Source organism: Cryptomeria japonica, chromosome 8 (assembly GCF_030272615.1).
Source record: "Cryptomeria japonica chromosome 8, Sugi_1.0, whole genome shotgun sequence".
NCBI lineage: Eukaryota > Viridiplantae > Streptophyta > Pinopsida > Cupressales > Cupressaceae > Cryptomeria > Cryptomeria japonica.
Genome location: NC_081412.1, coordinates 245357264 through 245375446, shown reverse-complemented (window position 1 = coordinate 245375446; position 18183 = coordinate 245357264). Strand labels below are relative to the sequence as shown.

The 18183-nt window shown below is 37.3% G+C and overlaps 1 protein-coding gene across 1 annotated transcript in view; it reads right to left on the bottom strand.

Annotated features, from left to right (window-relative positions):
* Nucleotides 1–1603: 1603 nt before the first annotated feature.
* The window catches only part of LOC131049953 (uncharacterized), a 245830-nt gene continuing 229250 nt past the window's right edge, over nt 1604–18183 (bottom strand). Inside the window, exon 40 of the mRNA XM_057984065.2 lies at nt 1604–2130. Coding sequence (XP_057840048.2) covers nt 1990–2130 — 141 coding nt within the window. The 3' untranslated portion in view covers nt 1604–1989. The remainder of the gene's footprint in view (nt 2131–18183) is intronic.

The following is an 18183-nucleotide window of genomic DNA, read 5'->3' as shown; positions in this document are numbered from 1 at the left end:
CAGTGCCAAAACCAAAGCCACTTAGACCTTTTCCATTTTGGATGCTTTGTAACTCTAGACGATCCTTTGGATCTCTCAATGGACACCTTTTCTCTTCCCAATATTTGGTGCCCAATGCACTACCCTTAATTTCCCAATGTGGATGTGGGAAGGGTTGTATTTTATCCATTTTAATTTATCTTCATCACATTTTCATGTTCACCTCTTGAAAATGTAATTATAATAAGTTTTAAAGTACAAATATTAAATATTTTTTCCTCGTGTACTAGGGAGCATTTTCCAAGGAACATGTAGACATATGAATGGCATGGGATAGCAAGGTTAATATCACCTTAGCCTAATTACATTCTCCCACTTGACATTATACATTGCAATTACATCCAAGAGATACATAAAATAGAATAAAGTACAATGATCAAGGCCCATGGCCTTCCTATACCAAGAGAACTTTTATGTGGTCATGAGCTTCATAAGAGAATTTGCAACATTAGCCAAACTGGCAACCTTATTTATCAAGACATTACCATTCTCAGTCATTTATTGTGCAAAGTGATGCTAAACATCAACATGATTAGTATGAGAATGATACATGGGATTCTTGGCCAAATAGATAACACTAGGACTCACATTTGATCCTCACAATCTTGTAATAAAAGCCAATGCCAATACTAAATTTTTGTAACCATACAACCTCCTTCGAGGCATGTTTTTCTGGCATCATGGTGAGCATGATGAAGTTTGAGGTACTTAGAGGTTGTCATTGATGGAAAATACCGATTAATTGTGGTTATGTCTATGCATTTTATTGGATTGGCCTAGGCTAAAACCTATGAAAACCATAGTTGGAACACTCGGACTCGGCAGCCCAAAAATTGGACTCAGCAAAAACTTGGGAAAGGACTCCGCAAAAAAGAAAACCGTAGTTTTACAAAAAACACAAAAACAAATTAATGCATTTAGAGAACATAAGAGTCGTAATTGAAACATTACAAATGTCATATGATCTCCAAACACTCTGAAATTTCATCATTCATACTCATAGTTTCAAACTTTAAAATGTATAACAACAGCACAAGTTTATAAATATTTACAAAATCAAATATAATGATATGTCCAAATGTGAAAAACAGCAAACTAACAGCAATGACAAATGACAAAACTGAGGAAAAGTGAAAAAAAAAACCATGTTTTGACTGTCGCTGGGCATTCTCAGCAAAGGGCGAGAGTCCATCAGGACTTGGGAGTCCCGACATCAGACTCGCGCAAGCCCTCAAAAAAACTCGGGAGTCTTTTGGCTTGGACTCTCCCGGACTCTGCTCGCAAGTCCGTGGCAAGTCGACTTGGCCCGCCAACAGACTCGCGAATCTTGGCAAGTCTGCAGAGTCTTCCAACTATGATGAAAACATTATTTTCCTTTCAAATGTAATCAACAAAAAAGAAAAAATCTATTACTATGATATTGTCAAAAGGATTATGATGAAGATAAATAAATATAAAAATATACTTTACTTTATTGTCTAGTAAACGTAGCTTGCAAGTGGTTTTAACAAATACATAATCTTATTGTTTTATAATAAAAATTGCTTATCTGAGGCTTCTTACAGAAAAAAAGAAAAATTGCCCTGGAAGGTTGTATAAATCTACAATAAAGAGCACAAGTTATAAAAGGCAACCTGGAATAAGTACATCAGTGTTACAAGCAGCTCGAGTCAAGTTCACTACAAAAGCATGTTGAGAAAATACTTGAGAAAATTGCTCATCTGAGGCTTCTTACAGAAAAAAAGAAAATACTTGAGAAAATATTTACTTCTTTATGCTCATCCTTGGCTACATCTTGGTCTACAATAAACATCGCTGCTAATATTTTCTTACAGTATCAAGAGATTTAACATAACATTTAACTTGTGGATTCCTATATGTGTAAATGATCTTATGAACAGCGTAAGGGATTTCTTTATATTATAGCTTACAAAGAATTATTCAAGAAATCTATGAATCTGAATGCCGCCCATTTTCGACTTTATATGTTTCTGAATTCTGCTCAGTTGAATTTGATGTAGTGGTGTCATTCTGCTCGTCACTATTCAACAAAGACTTGATGGAGGGAGGGCCACACAAACTTAGCAGTACCTGTAAAAAATGAATGATTGAATGTGAGGATTGACAGATTCATAATGATCTCAGCCATACTCAAAGAAAAGACAAACTTACAAAATAATAATCCTCAAAAATAGAAACAGCTAATGTGCATTCATATGTATTTGTATAGAAAAAAGGCTTTAAAAATTTGTATCGTGCAAAAACAGGCATCAAAGAATATACAGTTTTATTTTCAATGACTTAATTGACAATTCCACCCAATGGTAGATTGGACAAGACAGCAACATTACTCTGATGTTCCAAACAATTACATAAGAGATTTGATGGATCCATTAAATCAGTGAAGAATAATGAATCAGATAAGATTACCGATTCAGACTAATCATCTCAATAGAATGATTAGATTACCAAGTTGTAATGATTTACTTAAGCTGATGAAGTTGCCAAGGGACTCTGATGCAATTCCAAAATCTGAAAAATCACCAGAGAGAATATTTCTGGATAGCATTTACCAATCATGAGGGAATTCATGCAGTCTTGATGGGCCGTCTAGCCTTAACCTACTGATATAGTTCCCATCTTTTAAGTTTATTCTGTCTGACTCAAAATGTATCCATTTTCATACTTTAGTTTTCCTATCTAATTAAAAGCCATTAATCAGAATCCTCTTCTGAGAACAAGGATTTTTTTTGTCTTCCATTATATATATACGAGAGGGAGGCCAGTTGTTGGGAACACTAATTGATGGGTTTTCCGTACCCACATGGAGCCACACCAGGCAACCAAGTTTGCACAGTAGGAAGACTAGTATGTGCTGAAAGTAAGAACTCTGTTCTATGCCCAGATTTTGGAAAAACAATTTCAGAACTTGTCTTTTTTGTTGTCTCTATACTTCCTGATCCCATTCAGCATGCAAGTCTTGAAGTATTAGAGATATCTTGCAATGAGTCTTGGCATACAATTGAGGAGTATGCCTACTTTTTGCTTATTCTCAGATTATAGCAAATGGAATAAGATTTGTGTACAACTAGTGCATCAAGTCATCCAGTTATGGTGCATCTATGTTCAAATGACGTAATTCCATATTTTCTTAGACTTGCCCTATCGACTGTTTTGATTTAACCTTGAAAATCACATCAAATGGCTCATTATAGAATTAAAAATGCCCCTGTTTTTCAAATTCCATCACAACTAACAAAGTCCACCATGTATCAGACCCTCTATCCTTTGATCTACATGTTCCAAATTTGTACTTCATAGAGTTTTTACATCCAGAAAAAGCTTGAATGTAAATAGACCCTAGGAAACTCTCTTGCATTGAAATGGATCAAATTCAATAGATGTACAGTTCCCAGATACAACGTTGTATTCAGACTGCTAGATATGGCTAAGAATTTCTTTGATCTAGTTTGGTAAACTAGTTATCATTCTATGACATGTTGAATCTCCAACACAGGATTGCATAAATCAGATCTGGTTACAATTTTACTACTGGATTTCACCTCTCATATTATACAGTACAGTGTCCTCCTCCTAGCAAGAATATACCCTTCCATATTTAGTTTTTTAACACAGCTGGCAAAAAGAGATGAATAAGCGCAAGATGTTTTAGGCAGCCCTGTATGAAAAAGCCTATCCTAGAGAACCATGATGGATAATAAGGGAGAAACCACATGGTTTTAAAATCCAACAGGAACCCCATCAGTCAGCTTTGTAGGTTGTCATGTCAGCTTTGTAGGTTGTCATGTTCAGCTTAAATTGAGCAGGATAAGCCTATGTGTTATCGTTAGGAGAGCAGCTTTGATACAGAAAAAACTGATGACTATACTTTGAGCACTCGTATCTTGACAGGCATCCATGATGAGATATGAAACCAAAACCATAATTTTTCTTTTTAGACATTTGTTTGGGTGAGGGATCCCATGAGGAGGCAAACAAGCACTTGCCTCACTGTAGTTGCAGGTAAGCCAGGTTGGGGCAAATAAAGTTTGTGTTGAAGAATGTCCTTTGTCAAATGCCTCTACTATTTGTCTCTATAAACATTTTTAACAGGCTCCTTTGCTTCCCTGAGTCTGATAGATTCGCCTATTTTCCTCATCATGGTGGTGTGAACGTTGTGGATTATGTTCTCATCTGCAGGTTCCTCATACTCCATATCCATGGTTTCATTATTTCTCCTCAGCTCCCACTTGCTGATCATGCTGCAATGTCCTTCATCCTTCTTGCTATTCTCACTTATTACACACACTCCCTCCCATCCCATCCCCTATCACTAGCCATCCCACTATCCATTTTGTTGATAAATATACCCTTTAAGCCTGTCTCTCCCTTCTCTTGACAGATTTCTACTCCTTCACTCTTCCTACCATCGACTCGATCGACTCGATTATGACTGAATTCATCAAGCCCCTTAAGATGCTGCCCTTCAATCTTTTCCCACACTCCACATCTTCCCACCCTCCTTGCCTCCATGGATCTTGCCCTATGAATTGGTGGTTTGATGATGAATGCAAATCTCTCCATCAAAGGCTCTGGTTTGCCCTGCATCTATGGGGATTACTGTTGTCTTATTCATCACAAGAAATGGGAGTTTCTTGCATCTTGATGACTTGCCCTCCTTGCAGATCCTCACCACTCCCCTAAATGCTTTTAGTGCACTCTTCTCCCAAGGAAACTTGCAGGTATAGCCTCTGAAATTAGCCCTACAGCATGGGATTCCTATGCTAGCTCTCTTTATGATGTGCCCGATCAACCTACTACCATGGTCCCCACTTCACCGATTAGTTACACCATTTTCACCATAGGCAATGTCAAGAGGGCTATACTAAAGTTATGTACCAATCGGACAGCTGATTGCAAAGGCCTTCAAGCTGAATTTATTAAATATGGTCTAAATTCCCTAGCCTCACCTTTGGCAAAGCTTTTCAATAAGGTTATTCATCTAGGTTTCCTTAGCCTCACCTTTGGCAAAGCTTTTCAATAAGGTTATTCATCTAGGTTACTCATCCTATTCATGAATCTGGGGATCACTCCAATCTTGGCAACTATAGGACTATTATGAGTGGGCATACTTTTACAATACTTAATGTCATAGTGTTGGATATGCAGTTTTCCATGTACTTGGAGAAAGGTAATCTCCGTGTTCATAGGCAAGCCAATTTAAAGGGAGATTATCAAGCCATTGACCACATCTTCACACTCGAGGGTATTATTGAGGAGGCTTGCTACTGATCTTTCACAGCCTTTTGTTGCTTCATAGACCTCAAGAGGGCCTTTGGTTCAATTCTGAGAAACCTGCTTTTCCAATGGATGCATGATATTGGCATTCCAAATTCTCTTGTTATCATTGCTTGGTGAATTTATGAGATAGTTATTGGGCAGTTTCGTACCTCTCATGGTTCCTTTGATTTTGTCAGGAGTACCATTAGGTCAAACAAGGGTGTCCTCTATCCCTGCCCCTCTTTAGCATCTACATTGATGACTTGGATGCAATTCTTTTGAAACACTAACCTGATTGATGGTTACATTTTATATGAGGTGGTTATTGCCATTCTCTTTTTTGCTGATGATGTTGCTTTCCTCTCTCACTTGTTAAGATTTACAATGACAAATTGATGACCTTGATTACTTCTGTAATCTTCACCAACTTGTAGTCAACGTCAGTAAAACTATTGTCATGATTTTCAATATCTCCAAACGTCTTCCTTCCAAAAACCAGTGTTTTTAGAAAGGGGAAGCCTTCAAGATCACATTGAGTTGCACATTTTTGGGAGTCCACTTCTTTGATCGCCCCCCCTTTTCCCCCCCTCTCTCTCTTGGAACATTAATGTTTCCAAATCCATTTCTAGGATATCCCTTCAAAGATGTCTTTTTGATACCATCATCGGGCCCATAGTTTTGTATGGCTCGAAAGTTTCAGGCCCTAACTTGGGTTCCAGTGATAGAGTCCAAACTCTCATGCTACAACGTCTCATTGAGTCCAAGTGTATTGTTCCTCAAATCATTATCCAGGTAGAGTCTGTTGCCCGACCATTGGGTCTCAAAGAATATCTTCCAGCTTACTTTCTACAAACATGAAATCAGGTCCATGGGTGACTCAATTTTGGTCATGATAGATATCCATATTTGACTTTTTAATCTTCTAAGAAGATTGCCTCATAGAGGCCAATTCCATGCCATCATTGTTGATACTTTGATGCTACCTTGCTTCTTTCTATTGGCAATCTACATCCTTTCATGTATCCCTTGGATGCTCCTCCTCGATTCCTTCCCTCAAAGGAGACCATCAGTAGAGCTACTAGAAGGGACACTCACAAGCAATGCATCCAGGTTAATCAGACCTCCCCTCCTATGCCTCTTATCTCAAAGCTTGCTATTTACTCTAAGAACTTCCCATAGGTTGAGGATGGTATCTTATGCTGCTCTCACTATCTCCAACATAATTGGTCACCAGGCTTGAGGTTTCCTCTTGGCCAAATGAGGTTGTCTTCCCATGAACTACAAGTTGAGACAAATCACCATATTCCTCGCCCCAACCAGATAATATCATCTTTGCTCCCTCCAAGAGATTGAGACCAAAGAACATTTCATCTTTAGATGGCCCATTTATTATGAGATTCAAGGGATGTATTATTATCTCTACTAGGACTAAGGTAACAATCTATCTAATTTGTTTTAATACTTAGACCAACACTGTTCGGCTCTTTATCTTTGGGAGGATTCAAGGGATGTATTATTATCTCTACTAGGACTTAGGCAACAATCTATCTAATTTGTTTTAATACCTAGACCAACACTGTTTGGCTCTTTATCTTTGGGAGGCTATCACCGTTCGATGCAAATCCTTACATGTGGTTTATCAGGATTCTAAAACCCGTAGGTTAATCACCTCCTTCGAACACATCCAAGAGACAAATAGCCCTAAATGACCATTGGATACTGCTATTTCTCTCATAGACAAAGATAGACTTAGAGGATAACATCTCTCACAACTTCTACCTAAACATGTTCCCCCTTAATGTTATGGTTCTATTTTTACCAGATGGTGTGGCCTAGCTTCCTATGGTCAGCATAGATCTACACCTCTCTAGCCACCTCTACAGTGCAAGGGCTACTTTGGCCTTGGATGTTAGGTGTAATCATAGTGGAAGTGCCCCTCTCGGCCTTCAACACTCCTTGATAAGCATTATCAGATCTTGTACCGGTTCCTTGAAATGACTGATGACAGCACTAGCGACTTTGTCATTTCTAGTCCAGACAGTATTACTTGACCTTCTAAAGTTTTCCTTTGTGGCTGTTCATTGTTCTTTGGGGTTCTTGTTCCCGATTCTTAGCTATTTATACCTATTCCTTGACTACTTGTTTTGGTGTTCCCTGTTGTTTTGTATCTTTTATATTTGTTCTTCCCCTTGTTGGGACTTTTAACTCTCTATTGTATACAGCTGTTCTCTTGAGTCCCATTGACCTACTTTTGGTCATCCGTGGACATTACTATAGTTACTTTCTCTCAGTTTTTGGTCCACAAATCACCAAAGCACATTCACAAGGTACTCTTTCTGCTTTTAACTATGGGACATTTCATACCCTATTCTGACAAGTTTACAGAGCAATTCAGTAACACAGTTCTCCTTTGCATTCTGTCATTAACTTGTATTGCAGCTTGAAGTTTTGCAATTAGATTTCAGTTTAATATTTCTCTCTTATTTACAAAAGAGGTTCTGTCTGTTCCTCCTTCCCAAATTCATAACAATTGGAACATTCAGATGCATTGTCTTTTCCTTGATTTGATCCAAGGAGATAATATAATCTTTCTCAAATACCAGCTATTGATCTTTGGGAATTGATTGTCCTTGTTAGAATATCTATGTAGAGAGGAGCGAACTATAGAGATATTAATGCTTGGTAAACAGGGGGGTGGCATACAGTAAAACCGATGATTTTAATTACAATACTTTTGATGTTAGATTTATTGTGGAAATCAAACAGTGACAACATAAACAGATCTTTGCTGCTTTCTTCCAATTTAACTCATTCCATGTTAGGTTATTTATCTGTTTAAACTGTTGTGCTTTGCCAGTAAAACATAGATATGAAATTCGGCAAACAGGTTACTGAAATATTGAAGGCCTTAAAATTTTATGCACTGCAGGCTTTGCTTTGAGAGCCTGTGATTTCCATATCACTTTCCAAGAGGGTAAAATGTTAGATATATTGTCAGATGACCATTCCTGCCACCTTCCACATGTCCTCTCTCATGCATTTGATAAAATGCAGAATGGTCTGGTTAAATTTCAAAGGTGTCTTGCTCCAAAAACCGCCCCACCAACAATAAAAAACAAGTTGCAAAAGAATGGTCTGGAGAATAGCAAGGTGGAGCCAAATGGTGGCAGATTTTCAGGCAAAGTTCATCCCAAGGGATTATGAATTAGAGTAATTTATGAAGATGCAAAATTTAAAGCAAAATGACATGAGTGTAAAAAATTACAGAGAGGAATTTTACAAATTAGTGATCAGATCAGGACAACACCAGATGGATAGAGAAAAGGTGGCTAGATACATAAACAGGTTGAGATTCAACATTCAAGATGAGATGAGTATGTTGAAGATGAATACACTAGAAGAGGCATACCGATATGCATTGAAGGCAGAAGAGGAGATAATGAGGAGGCAAAAAAATAATCCAAGAAGTAGAGGAAGGTTTATGATAGAAAAGGAACAAGAGAGCAACTACGGGAAAACAAGGTAGTGAAGAGGAGTCAAAACTCAAGTGGAATAAAGAATCCAGACAAGGAACAAAGGAAGAAGGAGAGTCCTCGTGAGAAAGAAGAAATGATGGTAAAGGAAGAGGATTTTTGGGTACATGGTTCAATTGTGGAGGAGCTGGTCATAGGGCCTTTGAATGCCTGCAAATACAAAGAGATGAAAAGCCTAAAGCTGGAAGAAACTATAAAGTAGAGGCTGATGACGAGGAAGAGAGAGAGTGTAGCCCCAGAGCATGGAGAACCTCTAATGATTAGAAGAACACTATTAAAGCCAAAAAAGGAACAAGGGCCTGCACAAAGGAAAAGTTTATTCAAGACCATTTGTAAATCAGGAGGAAAGTGAAGCATCCGAATCCATACAAAGTTTCATGGCTGCCGCAAGGTCATCAAATTTTGGTAAGTGAATAATGTTTGGTGAATTTTCAAATAGGTAATTACAAAGATGAAATTTTAATGTGATGTAATGCCCATGGATGTTTGTCGTGTCCTATTAGGCTGACCATGTCAACTTTTATCAAAAATTTGTGTATAATGGTGAAGAAAATACCTATCACATAGGAAAAGATGGAAAGGAGTTTACTTTGAAACCATTGAAGGACACGCAAGAGGAGGTAGAAAACAGTGCACACTTATATATGACTTCAAGTAAACAGTTTGTAAATGAATTTAAGGATGAAGGAGCATGTTCTGAGTTGACTCATGATACAAAAGAAGTTGGGACAACAGTATCTTATTAGAAAGCAAAACAAAACTGGGCTTGCAGAAGTAGGAGGAGGTGAAGAGATCCTCATAAAAGAGGAAAAGTAAGAATAGCAAAGAGAAATAATAGCTAAAGCCCATGTTCTTCTAAGTTTGGGAAGGGTTAAACATGAAGTTGCAGACGAGAATGAAAAGGTAAGGTCCGAATTTAACTTATTTGATGAAACCAAATTAAATAGATTTGACGGAATTGAAAAAGAGATTTTGGCAGAATCAAGGGTAAAGATTGTTTTATCAAATTTTGTTGAGGCTAATTTTAATGTAAGAGGAATGGTAAAGGGGAATGAGGGTAGAAAAATGGTGAAGTACAGGTCACAAGTGGAAAAATCACAAGCTATTGGGAGTAAAAAAATAGATTTGGAAAATATACTTCCTGAACTAAAAAAATAATGAGCATAAGAAAGAAAGGAAGAGAATCAAATAAATGGAAGGAAAAGAAGACGGGAGAAGTAACATGGGTTGAAGCCTCTAAACTATTGAAGATTGGAGTCCCAAAAACATATGAGAGTTCTTTCTTACTCGGGTTGTTTGATGTAGGAGCATCCGGGTGCACGGGCAATCCTGCACAACCAAAAAAAAATTGCTTTTATTTTATTTTAATTTTTTTTGTGTGGTGGTTTGGTTTGCTTGCAGGCACAATTTAATTATCTCCCCTACCTCTCCAGCATATCATAAGTTTAATGTCTAATGTGGAAATTTTTAATTGTTGAATATTATTGTATTGTATGTGAATAATTAATGTTTTTAATTCTAAAAATGCCAAAAAGGTGAACTCCACAAACATGCCTGCAAGGAGCATTTAATATTTTTTGTAACTCCAATTTCAAAATCTGAACATGCCTTATTTGCAAAGAAATGGAGCCCAGGTATTGTGCAGGTGGACTTAATGGATGGAGATGCTAGATAGCAAATTTAGAAAAGAATTGAAGATTCTTGCCTGCAAAAGGTGAGTGGGAGGGTCAGAGAGGAATCCCACACCAAAATTGGGGAGGAAAAGCTTTGAACCTAGAATTGTTTGGAGAGAAATTAAAAACGCCCATGATTGTGAAGAGTAAAGGTTGAAAAGGAGGAGATAGTTTTTTCCAAAAGGTTGGCGGAGTAGTTTTCTCAAAGATTTGGGATGAATCATTTAGCCTGTAGGTGAAATTTTGTGTTAATAGCGAGTTTTCATGTTGATCTTAAAAATTATCACAGAAAGTGTTTGGACTGGGATTTAATTCCAATAGATAGACAATATTCATCTTCAAGATTGTGCAATTTTCATATTTGTTTAAAGGATTCCATGAATAAAAATGGCACTTTTTCATGCTTTTTGCTGCAATTTTATGTTTTTTGAAAGTTCAAATTATTGTGCTCATGTTTGCTGCAACGATTGTGTTGGTTAACAGATTTGTCACTTCAGTTTTATACTCTTTTGCCCATGTCAATGACAATCTGACCAACAGTTGAGTCACTTGCAATGGTATTTGCAAGTGCTCTCTGCTTATTTTACAAGGTGCAGCTACCTTCGAATGATATGCAATGAATGAAAACACAAGGTATGCTTTTCATCAGAAAGCAGAAAAGGCAAACTAACACCTACCCATAAACATGAAAGTAGATGCAAAAGATTGATTTTAGAATGAAGTGAATGTAGACAAACAACACAAAGTTTACCTATCCCACACTCACAAATGATATCCAGAGAAAGAAAGAACAAACCCTTTTCAACAGATGATTTAATCTAAATTCAAAGCTTAAGAATTAAATACATACACAGTCCGATATAACAGAATGACACTGAAAGCAATTACAAAGAAGCACAGTTCATTGCAATTTAAAGAAAACATTAATAAATTCAAAGACTTTGAAATATCCTCTTTGTTCCTTCAATGTCAAAATGTTCACAAACTCCATGCCCCTGTACAATAAAATTGTGCTGAAAAGAAAACTATGCTCTCTTTTCCCCCTCCCTCCTCTCCATAATTCTGTTAATTACATATTTCAAGACTCTCCAATCAACCTTTTCAGTTTCTGTAAATTCACTGCGGGTTAACCGGGCATCCTGGGGCCATGAAAGTTTGTGAGCAGTTATGACAATTAAAATAAAACATGGCTTTCTAACCATTTTTTAACAACTCACAAAACCCATACACATTTTGAGTGAAACAAAACCCATACGGGTTATGTTAACATAAAGACATTTTATCACAAAGAAATACATATGTATGTTTAAAAAGCATTGTATGGACTGAAGCAAGCCCCTAGAACTTGGTATGCTAGATTGGATAAGTATTTGTTGAAGTTGGGACTATGAGCTTGTATGGCCATAAAATTAAAATTGGGGGCATTTGAGACCAAAAAATTAGGTGGGTTGTCTTTAGATTTGAGAAATTTGCAACTTTTTTTTTGGATGCATTTTGGACTTGTGAATCAATGATGTCAGGAAATTGGGAATTTTCTGAACTGTAGAACCATTGTCGGCAAGTTGGGAATTTTCAAAACTTCAGAACCATTGTCGACAAGTCGGAGATTTTCAAGACTTCAAACAATTGTCGGCAAGTCAAGATTTTTCAAGACTTCAGAACCATTGTCAGCAAGTCGAGAATTTTCAGAGCTTCAGAACCATTGTCGGCGAGTCTGGATTTTTTGGAAGTTTGGAACTTAAAAACTTGAAAAAGGATGACTATGAACGAGGACTTAAAGTTTAAATTTGGCCAAGTTAAAAAAAAAAGGACCAACAACATGCTTTGATTGGGGACAAGGACTGTGAAGGGTGAAGCAAGGGACCCAGAATCTCAAGCAAGACCAGTGCATTAAAGATTGGGCTACAGAGTCAAGAATAGTAGGAGGAAAGGGTGTTGCTCTGTAGATGGGTGGAGGGGAGCAGGGCAAAAACTAAAAACCAACAAGCCAAGATTGGAAAGCCAAAGCTACCGGAAACCTATGACACACCAAAACTTTATTTACAAATATGTACAGAGGCAAGGAGCCCCTTACCTAAGAAAACGCACCAGGCTGCTCAAGTAAAACCATTAACAGGTTGGAAGAAAAATGACCCTTTGCGGAAAAGTGAATGATGCAATTAAAAACAACTGCCACCTGGCAATAGCTTCACCACTAAATCTCAGATAAATGGAATACAATAATTTCCCGTGCATGCATTCATGTCCGAAAAGCCATTCTTCATCATAAACTTTCAGACCATCATCAACTTCCTCTTTGGCTTCATGTATGACCTCTATGAAATAATCTAGCTCAACGTTGGCTATGACTTCATTAATTTTATCAAAACATGAAAAAGAAATATCATTAACCAAGCTTTCTTCCTCCAAATTGCAGGATAAGTCGATCTTCACACATGCTACTACTGGCTATGACTTCTGAATGTTACTTTCCTCCAGCATGGGATCGAATTTGACAAAGGTGGCCTCTTCTCTTTTTACACAAATAAGATCATCACTGAGAATGCAGTGAGTTTTACCCATACTTCAATCAAACTTCATTAGCAAACGATCATATTCTTCGATTCCATTCTTGTCAATTGAATCATTAGCATGGATATCAAGAAACTGAAATGAATTTTTTTGAATTTGCATCACATCTTCTTCAAGGAAAGAGTTTTTGAGATGGGAAAAGCACGTCACCTTCTTTCGTAACTCTTTTTCTCTGCCTTCTTGATCAACAAATTTAAAAGATGAATATTCAAGCTGCAATGTGTGAAAGTCTGATTGATTGGTTCCTTCCATATCTATTAGATTTTCAACTTTTCTTTCAACATTCTCAGGTATCCGATCAGAATCATTAAAAATAAAAACCTCCATTTTTGGGTTGCAATCTAAAATTTCTTCTGCAACCTTGTTAAAAATAGTATTTTCTTTTTGATCTTTCTCATCAATGTCAAAAGAGAAAGCTTCTAATTCAGGAGGGAATGAAAGCACAGACATGACATCATTCATACCTTTCTTTGAATCACCAAAGTTGCAAATGAATGCATTTATATCAACTTTAGTGATATGGTCATCTTTATCTTCAATTCCACACTGAAAATCATCACTTGAACCCTTGAGAAACCAATTAGGAATATACACACTCTTATGCTCCTCCAGCAAATTTTTGTTTATGGTTGAATGACTTCCGCATCTTTAAAAGGATTCGCTTCATCACATGTAAATAATAAACTCTAGCAATGTTAGAGGCCCCATTCTCGATCACAAAAGATGCTTTGAAATGTGTCTTATCAAACACCGTTAGATTTTGACAAGGAGAAATAGGTGTCACCGGCTTTGCTCCTTTTGTAACCAAATTTTTTTGCAAAGGCTCTTTTTTAAATAAAATTTCTGATTTTGAAAAAGCAATTCAAACTCTGGAACCATTGTGACACCTTTATTTATGTATTTCATTCCAGTTATAATCATATCATCTTTGTTGGTGTAAATAATTATTCATCTTGGATATTATTACACCTTAAGTTTACTTAGGAAATGCATTTCATAGTAGTTTGGGTATGAGACACTTGGGTGTTTGTGCCACATTGGGATAGTGTGTGTAGGAGAATTTCCACCTTTTATGGTGTGATCTTGTTGTTACACTCCACATTCAGTGGGTGATCCACCTCACGTGGACTATTATATTGTTTCTCCTACCTACCCACACCTATTTCCTACCTACCCTTGTTTCTTATTGAGCCACATGTCATGTTTGTGTGCTCACATATCCATATAGCCTTGTCTATATAAGCAGGCTCATATTCATTGTAAACAACAACTATTGATCATTTGCTATTGATGAGAATACAGTTTATTCTTGTCCTATATTGTGTCTCTATTTTGTACATTTCATTGAGCTCTTGATCTTGGCAAAATCTCACAATCTTCTATTTCAATAGCTTCTTTCTGTGCATCTTCTAAATTTTGCACCTTCTTACACTTCAACAAGAATTTAATTTCAAGATGTAATGCAGCAATGAACACACATAACTAATTATTTTTAGTTAGGTGATACTCTTGAGGAATTCTTGCAAGACACCGATTGAATCTTTCAACAAGGTCCTGTTGACGTGTATTTTGTACACCATCATACACAGAATAAAATACCAATAGGCATCTTATCCTCTCTTGAGAAAAAGCCTCTAACTGCTGAAGATTCGCATAAAGGATCAGTTGGGAAGACTCCAATGTTCTGGTTAGTAGGGTCTCTACGTGTGGACAAGCTTTCAGCGGTATGATGTGATTTGCTGTTTCCTTCAAGGGGTCTTACGCATTCCGAAAGTTCAAGATTTTATTAAACTAAAGAAACTTTCAAAAAATAACAAAAGAGTAGGGTTTGAAAGAGGTCTAATCTAATCTAACCCTAAGAATGACTTCGTGTGAACAAGACTTGGCAAGATTCAACCAACTTCAATTTTGCCATAAGATAACAACTCAATTGAAATTGATGCGATCTTCTAAGGTAATAAAATGATATTCAATACATCAAAGATCAAGGACACTACCACGAAAGTACATATCCAAGATACAATAATGATTGAAGATTAAGGGATTCAAGGTATTCTCCAGTCGACCACGCAAGGCGTTCCTACAATCAGCAAGAAGCTAGTGGTTTGGATTACGAATCCTACCAAAGATCAAGTCTCACACTATGTCCTTGAAATTAACACACTACTTTGATTGAGCATGATTCAAGTAGATTAAACAACCATGAAGATAACCCAGAAAGTTGCAACAAAACACCATAACTTCAATATTTCATTGATTTCAAAGTCATCATGTACAACAATTGCTTGAATTCCTTTCCTCAAAACTCAATCTTGCTACAAAATAAAATTGCTTCTAGCTCTAATCTCTCTAATACAACAAACTCTTTGATATCTAACTATTACAAATGAAATGAAAAATGAGGGTATAAATAGCATCCTCAAGTACAATGAAAGGTCCAGATTGAAAGTAGATCAACGGTCAAGATCATGACACCTAAACCCTAATTAGGGTTTGTTACAACCATTACATAACATTTAATGCTTGACCAATGATAAATTTGGATTGCATGGACACATGTCCTCTCTAGAAATTCCACCAATGGATAGCTGGGGTAGGTACATCGGAATTTGTGCCACCTTCCATGAGTTAGGTACATTGAATCTGGACATGCTGAGGTGGACCACACTGACTGGAGGAGTGATGACTGGGATGCCACCTCATCTGACACTTGTAGCTTGCTAGATATTCAATTTGATGTCGTTGAGAGGCTATCTTTAATTAACTCTTGTTCTAACTCCTTTTGTCCTTGATGTGCAGGATGATGATGTACCTCGCCTTGGAACACTGGATTGAAAGAGGTCGCCCCTGTCCTGGCTTGATCGTCCCGGCGAAGACCGTCCTTGATCCGGCTTGATTTTCCTTGATGAGATCTCCATTTGATGCCTACACAACATTTCAAAATTAGTAACATGATTTTGCAATGAATAACTAAATTAGAGATTAAATTTAGGAAACTTCATAATAAGTCCTTGAGTTATCGTTTCCTAAAAAGGATTGAGCTACTGGAATTCAAAATTCAAAATTCAAAATTTGAAGGCTATGACGATCAACAATCAAAATCAAAACAATAAATCCATATCGCCATACCTCACTTGAGAGCTAACTCTAGAATGCAAAACAAGGAATTTGCCTAGGCAAAATTAATGTTTGAAGCCTTTTCCACGCGATCTTCAAGCGAACGTCCTTCCTATCAACTTCGTCACCCTTGGGGTCTTTGATGTGATCTTCAATATTTTTGGCAAGTTCGCCTTAACTCTAACTTCAAGCTCGCACTCCCCTTTGAAGATGTTTCGCACCACCTTTGCTTTCTCCAAATCGCATGTAAGAGATGATTGAATAATGATTTGAAAATGAAATTTTCACCCTCCCTTTATAAGCGCTCACCTCTCATTTACCTCTAGGCCGACTTTGATAAAATGAGGCAATTAAAACAATTTTAAATAAATAAAAATGGCCGACCTTGACAAAATAAACCCAAGCGCTCAACTTGATTTTATAATTAATTAACTTTATGCCTTTATAATAAATTTTTTTTGATTTTTAATAGGCAAAATTAATTAATAAATGTTATGCGTTATTTTTAAATGCCACTTAATTAAATTTTCAAAACCTATCAAATTTAGCATTTAAAATAAATTCAATTGTTTTGTTTTGGAGCCAAAATGGGAAGATGAAAAAAAATACAAACCTCATCGCCCTAGTCCCTGACTGAGGGACAGGAGCGATCCATCATCTTGGTCTTGATTCTTGCAATTTTAACGTTCAAAGTCTTCATCTCCACGTTGAATTTGCCACTTTCGTTGGGTCCTTCGAGCTTGAGTGTCTTGCTTATGTGAACAAATGCCTTTATGACCATTATCGCCCTGGTCCCTTGGAGAGGGACAGGAGCGAACTTGAAGCCCTAGTCAAAATGCATCATCTTTCATCCTTGGTTCCTCGTTCATTGCCTCTTAAATAATGTCCTTGATCTTGTGTGTCCTTGCATTGACATGATTTTGAAGAAAAATGAAGGATCCTATGCAAATCGCCCTGGTCCCTTGGAGAGGGACAGGAGCGAACTAGCTTCCTTGGCTCAATCGATGATCATTTAACGTTTGAAACCTTTGCATATCATCTTGTTAAGACGCCTTAGACCTTGTGCAACCTTGCAAAACCTTGACTTAACGTGATTTTTGAAGGATTTAGCAACTATAGTCAATATCGCTCTGGTCCCTTCCTGAGGGACAGGAGTGAACTTTAAGATTTTGAGCTTGTCTTTGTTTCCATCCACTTGCCATCGCTTTCCTAATGTAAGATGAAGTCCCTTGATCCTTCTTAATCACTTGATACTTGTTTAACTTTTGAAATCTATGCCTTTATGGAAATATCGCTCTGGTCCCTTCCTGAGGGACAGGAGCGAACTGGGATATTTTAGTGCAAATCTTTCAATGTTGGCGACCTTTGATGCTTTGTGCTTGATTGAAACACCTCAAAACGTCCTTGCCACCTTGTTCTCCGTCTTAGAGTGTCTTGAAATTGAAGAAGAGGCAATATAATCATCATATCGCCCTGGTCCCTTGGAGAGGGACAGGAGCGAACTTAGTCCTGTAGGCTTCATCTCACCTTGTTAACTTCAAAAATTATCTTCACTTGTCTTGTTATACCTCCTTTCATCCATCCATGCCTTGAGACTCTTTCAAACTTGGCAAGAAAATCATTTAAAACAAAAATCGCTCTGGTCCCTGCCTGAGGGACAAGAGCGAACTTGGGCATTTAAGTCCCTTGTTGACGTTTCATAATCTTCAATTTATCTTCAACGGGTTCAACTCACCTCCTTCCTTGCCTCAAACTTCGAACTTGCTTGCTTTTTGCCCAAGACATGCCTCATGAGAAATTTCGCTCTGGTCCATTGGAGAGGGACGGGAGCTAACACTGAATTTCGCCCTGGTCCCTGGCTAAGGGACAGGAGCGATTTTGCATTTTTGGTCCATTTTTCCTCATGTTCGCGTCTTCAAATTATATTCAACTGATTAAGTGTACTTCCTTTGACCTCTTCAAATCGTCAA